Source organism: Electrophorus electricus, chromosome 15, assembly GCF_013358815.1.
Source record: "Electrophorus electricus isolate fEleEle1 chromosome 15, fEleEle1.pri, whole genome shotgun sequence".
NCBI lineage: Eukaryota > Metazoa > Chordata > Actinopteri > Gymnotiformes > Gymnotidae > Electrophorus > Electrophorus electricus.
In genome coordinates, this window is record NC_049549.1 from 18,900,151 (window position 1) to 18,908,554 (window position 8,404).

Below are 8,404 nucleotides of genomic sequence, written 5' to 3' on the forward strand. Positions count from 1 at the left end.
TGAGTGTATGAAGAATGCATTCTCAAATTACACCACAGACAAAGTTTCTTGATGTAAACAACAATGCAAAAGTCGAGGTTATAAACAAATAGTACCTAAAGAGGAAAACACATCCAGATAAAACAAATCCAGTTAAATCACATGACTGTGTGTCCTCTCTCTATTTATTTTAAGGAAAGCTCAAAAGAGTTGCCTTACATTTCAAACCAATCCTTTATGAATGAGAGAAATCTCTGCAGGAGTAGAACCATGCTTGCTTTGTTTGATGAGTGAAACACTCACACACACCCACACCCACACAAACACAATGCCAATGCTTGGGTGGGCACTGAGCCAGAGCTCCAGGGCTGACCCATACCTCATTATAGGAGTTTCTGAAGTTTATTATTATTGGGTTGGTGAAAGGGAAGGAATCGAGGCCTACACATAGGAGCTGAGTGTGTGTGTGTGTGTGTGAGTGAGTGAGTTTTCTCAAGTGTTTGTGTATGTGTGTGTGCATGCGTATACATGTGTGCACATGCATATGGGCACATGCGTGCGAGTTTGCTTGAGTATGTGTGCGTGAGCTCAAGTGTGTGTGTGTGTGTGTGTGTGTGTGTGTGTGTGTGTGTGTGTGTGTGTGTGTGTGTGTGAGTGATTCCATGCTGTCTGACCAGAGATGAACCACACAAACATCATTTTACATGGTTTAGTGAATGTCCATTAGTGCATTTCTTTCTATTCTCTTATTGATTAATCCATAGTTGTCAGATAGTCTATATAGAGTAACTAACCATTTGTTAAAAGAAAAAATTGTAAAATCCAATCACCCCATTAGCTATAATCACCCACCATCATTTTTTGAAATGCGAGAGCAGTTTGAAACCACAACATTTTCACGGAATGTGATCAAAACATGAGGCCTATTATTGAAAATTTACATTCAGATCCATAAAAGTGCTCAATTTAATATCTAAAAAAAACTCCTTTACTGTAAAAGAGAAGGTCCGATGGCAGCTGAGTTGTGAAGCTGATCCAGCAAATCTCTCCACCAAGAATCCAGCCTCAGTGGCTTTGATCACTCATGTTGTATGTAACGCCTGACTAATGTCTTTTTTTAAACTTTGTGTCTTAACTTCTTAAAGGAGATGTAATGAAGGAGTCTGTTTAACCACTTCTCATTTAACACAGTATCTGGAAAAATACTCACTGCAACAAACCTATGCTGTGTGACAGTTTCTATGATTTTTGTCACTGATGTATTTTAATGTCTAGTCAATACATCCTAGTATCATAATAACTAAAAGTATCATAATAAATCCTAGTCTTGTAAGGAATCCTAGTCTCATAATACATCCTAGTTTCATAATACATCCTGGTCCTGTAATCCTCTGCCTGTGTGACATTACTGCCTATAGTATATGCTTATTGCTTATGTGGTGTAAAGAACACGAGATGAGCAGTGTTCAGTGAGCACTGACTTCATAACAGACAGACAGTTCCGAGTGGTGCCCATTGTCTTCCTGTCTCCCTCAGTACCATGTTCATCTGTGGATGTTTGTGAGGACTTGCCTTCATCTCTGGATGCTGCGTTTTCTTTAAGGTAACTGGACACCTGTAGCCCCCAGGACATTACACACACTCTCAATCCTCTAACACACACACACGCACACACACACACGCACACACACACACACACACACACACACACACACACACACACACACACACACACACACACACACAGGCACTAAACCTCCTAGCCAAAGCAGACGGTTTATCTGTCAGGTTGTTGTAAATGCAGATGGGGTGGGCTTGTCAGTGAGTTGCTGCATGACCTGCCCCTAGCTGTGTCAGGACCTGCGAGATTGATGGCTCTACTCCTCACCAAAAGGGTACTATATCACCACTGACTTTCTCCAGACCAAGTGTTTATAAATGATATACAGTCTGAATGACAAAGAACATCTGTTTTATATCATTAGAGTGTCTTGAAATACAATTAAAATTTGTTTTTAACCTTTCACCACATAAGTAAGAGCACAAATGAGAAAGCTGATATTTTGGAGGCCATAGTGATTTTCACTCCAGTGGCTGTCTGGGTGTGGGTCACTATGTCTGGGCACCAACCAAAATCTCACTATCATGGGCAATTTCATTTGGATGTAGATACATATGTTTAATTAATAACAGAACAGAATATGTTTAAATACCTAAGAAAATTGATGATGATTGGGAAATAAAAACACAACATACCACAGTGTGCACTGCAAACTCCACAACACTCACTTTTAAAACTGTCCAACATTGTATCTATTTATATTGGCTCCAAACCCTTACTGGCACATATCATTTAGACAGCGGAATATGTGGGGAAGAAAAAAACCCCCCCAACTCTCAATGCCATCCAGGTCATCAAAAGTCACAAGAGACATGAATAACATGCATAAGGCTTTCTTTCCTGCCTATATGTGAAGTGTATAAAACCCATCCCAAGCCGTTTTCTCACGTACCCATATGCCTTTCTCATGCAGTCCTCCCGCATTCTTCTATTAGCATATGAACGACTGTGTGAAACAACTGTGAAATATCCTTTTCATGTTTGGTATGGATGAAGGGTGGCCAGTGGTGTGAAGCTGTGTAATGTTACTGACTCTGGATGGCACTGAGGTGCATGGATTGTGGTGGGGGAGAGTTTTATTTTTTATGTCTGGTAAAGGTTTCACATTAGCAACAACAAACTTGTGCAGATGCAGCGTCCATTAGTCGCTGACTGACATCAGCCTCGCAAAGGATATACATCATCACAGGAATGACCCAATGCGCTATATATAAACGTTCTGTATGTAAACATGCTCTGTAAATGGATGCAGATGGGATGTGAGTGCTTGTTAAACATATTAACATGTTTAAGTTGAAGTTTTAAAATGAAAGAATAATGCAAAGTGATTAAATTAATAATTTGCTTTTGGAAATTTATGATAACATTTCTAACGAACAATGATCTGAGATTCTTTTTTTGAATCTCTATTAATAATTCTTACTTTTGTTCTGGAAGACTCTCCTACAATCCCACACTGAGAGATTGACAGGCCCCCTGGGGTTTGTCTGTGCAGTCTGTGTGATTTCAGAGGGAGGTGTGTGTGTGTGTGTGTGTGTGTGTGTGTGTGTGTGTGTGTGTGTGTGTGTGTGTGCACGTGTGCACGTGTGTGAGTGTGTGAAGGGTGGGGGTGTATTTTAGGCTGCCATTCCTTTATACCCCATGACACTGTTGTGATTAAGGATTAGAGAGCTCCTTCAACCATCTTCCCTTTTTCCCTAAACAACTGCCCCTCCCCCTCTAACCAGGAACCCCCACCCCACCCTTTTTCCTTGAGGAGGGTGGACAGGGCACATTGTTAGCCCAAGAACCTTTTACTCATTGTGTTCTAAAACCCTTTTGCTCAGTCAGTGGAAAACGAGTTAGTGCCTCCCATGCACCCCCATTGCACACACACACACACACACACACACACACACACACACACACACACACACACACACACACACACACACACACACACACACTAGACTCCCTGTCCTTGTTTCCCTGATTAGCAACAATTCTCCATTCAACACTATGCTCTGTTATCGCTTTTTACCCAGCACTATACTCCGTTAATGCTCTTCTACCCAACACTATGCTCTGTTAATGCTCTTTTACCCAGCACTATATTCTGTTATTGCTTTTACCCAACACTATACTGTTAATGATCTTTTACCCAACACTATGCTCTGTTAACTCTCTTTTATCCAGCACTATGCTCTGTTAACACTCCTTTACCCAACACTATGCTCTGTTAATGCTTTTACCCAACACTATACTATTTTAATGTTCTTTTTCCCAAACAAACATGCCAGATTAGATGGTCCATATTAGATTTAATTGTCCAACGGCAGGTTGAGGCCTGACCCACACACTGTGGTGGTCTGTTAGGTGCCAATGGTCCTTTTTTAGTAAAATCAAGTTTAAAGTATAAATTTTTGTCATTTTTTACCCTTTTATTTTGACTTGTCAAACATTTTACAAACATTTAGTATTTCATCTTTTATTCTTCAAGAAACCATTTGAGGTTGTTAATGTAATTATTTAAAATTTGACTGAATGTTAGATGTTAGCTGGATCATGGTATTTAAAATGATGAAATGTAATGACTGAAACAGCAGAAACACATACAGTGAGATTCAGTACATGCTCATTATGTACTTTTGGGGAGGAAGTCCACTTCATTATGTCAGGTAGATACAGATTAGATTTTCTTTTAGTTGTGTTTTCAACTGAGATTAAATTACTGAAGGTTTGGAACTGGGACTTTAGCCAATGGGGCTTTTTTTCTTCTGTTTCATCCAGCCCCTGAGTCTGCCACCCTGGCCCTGTCTAACTCCCCTTTTGTTATTTTTCTGAGAACAATGATGGGGGCCTTGTTAGTAACCAGCACTTGAAAGCAAGAGGGTAAAATTACAGTCTCCAACATATGGTGTGTGTGTGTGTGTGTGTGTGTGTGTGTGTGTGTGTGTGTGTGTGGTGTGTGTGTGTGCGTGTGTATGCACACGCACATACAAGATACTGAAAACCTCAGGGGTGGGGTGGGCGATAGGTACTTGGGTGTTACGGCTTGTTTTTCAATGTGTGCTAGAGCAGTCATTTTCTTTAGATCATTACTGTTGTGTTCTATAGGACATCTTTACAAGAAAATAGCTTTATTCAATCCAATTGCTTATGTAATGACTCCAGGATTTATTGATTTATTTACAGCCGTTACACCATCATGTCACACTGGAGCATGACGCAGCCAACTTTGTCTCTTATCAGCAGGAATACAGCAGCCTTGTCTGCCATCAGCAGGACAAGACATAAAATGCCTTTTATGTCAGTCCCTTAACTTGTTGGTGAAACTTTCAACACCTTCCCTGGGTCACATCAAAGCTCTTGTGGGGATCACCGGCTCTGCTCTCGACAGCCGCAGGGTGGTAAACGCATCTTGAGTCAATTTACGTGGACCCGATCAGACAGTATATAGTGACTCTTTCACCTTTGCTTCCATATTTTAGGGTACTCTTCAAACATTTTAATAATTATACAGATTTATCTCAGAAGAACATAAATATTCCACAATAAACGCCTTCATACAATAACAGTTTCAATAACCTTCTGATATGTATGCTTATTTGCGACCTAAATAGAAAATATCAAAATACCAAAACCATAAGGGGACAAATCAATAATTAAATTAGTTTAGCAGTTTCGAGTAATAATTGTTGCGAACAAACATGCACATATGTCACCTTCAATTCCTCCTCCAAAACTCCTACTTAGTAGTTCGGAGGGCGTAATTACAACATGGTGCTCGTTCAAGTGCATTTTGGTCTGGGGGAAATTAGAAAACTCCTTTTGTCTTTACGTTTCTTTTGTATCATCAAAAACAAAGTTTATTTTGCCTTAAAAAAGAAAATGAAGAATAAAGGACAAACATTAGGTGAATAATGTTTTCATCCCGTTAAAGAAACTCAGATTTGGGATCTACATTGTACTACGTCACGGGCACATGCGTAGGCGTAAAGACAAAACAGCACACGGGCGAGGAGGTGTGTCCGCTGCACCGCGCGGGGTTAAAACGCACGTGGTTAGCAAAAACTTAGAGCGCGCAGGAAACTTTGTTCTAGAACGGCAGCTGGCCAAGTGGGTAGGCAGAAAGCGTCGTCTGTGGCACGGAGGACCATGCCATCGTACGCGATAAACCAGTTTCTGGATGTGGACGATGTTTTGTGCAAGGTAAATGTTTCGCTCTTTAATTCACGGAGTTTGATTCGTGGTGGATTTGAGCGAGCGAGCTAACGTTCACTATCAGTGCGTGTACTCTTGCTTCATGAAAAGCAGGCGTTGCTAGATGAATACAACTCGAGCTAAACTCATCTGGAACTGCGTCGGGTTTGTGTAATTCTGTAGTGCGTGGTGTGATGGTAGATGAGGGCTAAAGGTGAACTGAACGTCCCTGCTGCCAATGCCCTGCAGCCTAACGCTCGCTCTTCGTCAGCGTGGAAAGTGGCCCACGAGTTTGGGACGGAACTGGGCGTTGTTTGTTCTTTAGCATAGTAAACGGACAAACGGATGCAATTTGCAATTGCTTAGTAGGTTGTTTAATTTGTTAGAAACAAACGGTGTAGTTTATCTTAAAGCACCAGCGTCTACGTCTGTTTGAATGTAAACAACTTTTGATGCGACAAGATGCAGCAGGGAAACTAGCCGAAAAACTAATACTAGCTAAATGTGTAGCTGCAACGTCTAGGTAGTTAGCCAGAGATGTGAAATTAGACTAGATACGTCTCACAATCGCATTAATTCTCAGAAGGATTGTTGAATAGCATAGCTTACTGTGCTGGCTAACGCGAGGGCATGCGCGCATGTTCTTTTACGCTCAGTAAACAAGGCGAACCGAACGAGCTCCATCACTCCTGGCGTTTTAGCTGAGGTGGCAATAACCGTGCTGATAAAACTTTAAATTTTCCTTAGGTTTCTGTTCACCGGTATAACGGTTTCGTTTCTCTCTGTGTACAGCAACTTTTGAGTCTAGATGTCAGGGAGCCTCCCAAGGGTTCTCAGATGCCTGTTGATGGACATAAAAAGTCTGGACCGCTCTGCATGGTGTCATCGTCCGGGCCAGTTGCGGAAGCTAGATCAGGGACTTGTAATATCTGGACACATCATAAAGAATCATCACTATCGTCAAGGTCGACCAGGGTGATGTCCTGGCCAGAGCGAGCCTTCAGCATGGTTGAGGGGGACATGAGGGTCCTGGGGTGGATGTCCACTGACCTAGTCCACGAGAAGCCTGTGGCAGTGTCCAGCACGAACTCCCTTCCCAGCTCCACCGCGGCTCCCTCATCCCGCTACAAGACCGAACTGTGCCGCACCTTTACTGAAAGGGGCGTGTGTAAGTACGGCAGCAAGTGCCAGTTTGCCCACGGGCCCGAGGAGCTCCGGGGCATTAACCGCCACCCCAAGTACAAGACGGAGCCCTGTCGCACCTTCCACTCCATCGGCTTCTGCCCCTACGGCATTCGCTGTCACTTTGTGCACAACAACGAGGATGACGCGCGCCAAGCTCTGCTGCGCCCCTCGCTCCCCGCTGTCCGGCCGCCCCTCCTTAAACAGAGTTTCAGTTTTGCTGGCTTCCCGTCCACTCTCCGGCCACCGGAGCCCCCCCCGCTGCATTCGCCATTCCTCTGTGTGCCCTCGTTCTCGCCCCCCGTCTCTGCTGCTGTCGTGTCAGACCTCCTCACCCTGGCCTTCCCCGAACTGGGCCATGAGAGCGACGTGGACCAGGCTGGAGATGCTGAAGAAGTTCTGTCCGAGTTCCTGCCATCGCCCGATTCTGGCTGCTCCCTTGGCGAGCTCACTCCGTCGCAGACGGCACCCGGCCTGCCAGAGGGGTGTCCAAGGCAGAGCCCGCTGAGCAGCGCCTGTCTGGGACCCAGAAGTCAGTCTCTGGCCTCGCTGTCTGATCAGGAGGGTGGTTGCAGCAGCTCGGCCAGCAGCCTGAGCGGTGGTGACTCCTCCGCTTACGAAGGTGCAGGCAGGAGACTCCCGATCTTCAGTCAGCTCTCGGTGCCTGACGATGGCTTCTGCAGCGAGGGCAGCAACAGTGGCATGAACTTCTTCCTTTAGAACTCGCGGAGCCTCGTGCAGATCTGTAATGTACAGCCACAATTACTTCTGTGTTTAATTACACCTCTGTGAAGACAAAAGCTACATGTACCACAGGGATTTCATGTTTCATCGTTGAAGCAGAGGCAGAACCTTTCCTGATGCTTTTAGGTGATGCAGCATGATGTGAATTATTTATTAATTTTTTCCCCACCCAAGAAAAGATAATTGGTGTTGCAACCTGATTATTTGCAGATGGCAAAATTGTCAGCTCAAAAAAAAAAAAAAAAAAGGATTATAGATTTAAAAAGAAGCCAAAGATGACATCTTTACCCCTTTTCATTTGAATGTTCCAGAGATTCAGTGTTGTGGGTGGGATGTTGTGGTGTTTTTTTTCTTTTTTCTTTTTTTTAAACTGAGATTAAGATGAGACTCTTTCTTAAAGTATGTAAACTGTTTTTGTGCACGTTTCTTCCAGAAACTGCTGCAGTTAGAAAAATGTTTGAGGTGTTCCCCTGAGAGTTGTCGTTCCTTCTCATTGATCTTTGGTTTATTTCCAGACTGTGATTGTGAGGATTTGTGTGGTTTCCATAGATTATTCCATTATTTTGTAACATCCATATTGTAATAGTTTTGTGAGAGACATTAGTGGGGATTTTTTTTTTTTTTGGGTGTGCATCACTTCATTGCCTTGATGGTTTTGATGGGTGCATTTTATGACCCTTCAAGTTTCCATGTTAC

General features: G+C 43.2%; 1 protein-coding gene across 1 annotated transcript; it reads left to right on the forward strand.

Moving 5' to 3' along the window:
* The first annotated feature begins 5,673 nt into the window (after positions 1 to 5,673).
* zgc:114130 (uncharacterized protein LOC570332 homolog) lies at positions 5,674 to 7,967 on the forward strand. Its single transcript, XM_027017554.2, has 2 exons — positions 5,674 to 5,791; positions 6,575 to 7,967. Exons 1-2 carry the CDS (start codon positions 5,738 to 5,740, stop codon positions 7,682 to 7,684), a joined length of 1,164 nt encoding a protein of 387 aa, XP_026873355.2. The 5' UTR covers positions 5,674 to 5,737; the 3' UTR covers positions 7,685 to 7,967.
* The last annotated feature ends 437 nt before the right edge of the window (positions 7,968 to 8,404 follow it).

What these genes read in the sequence shown, in the direction of transcription:
- zgc:114130 (XM_027017554.2), top strand. Translation starts at nt 5,738, where the DNA reads ATGCCATCGTACGCGATAAACCAGTTTCTGGATGTGGACGATGTTTTG. An exon ending in TGGACGATGTTTTGTGCAAG is followed by an intron (nt 5,792 to 6,574) that starts GTAAATGTTTCG and finishes CTCTGTGTACAG; the next exon opens with CAACTTTTGAGTCTAGATGT.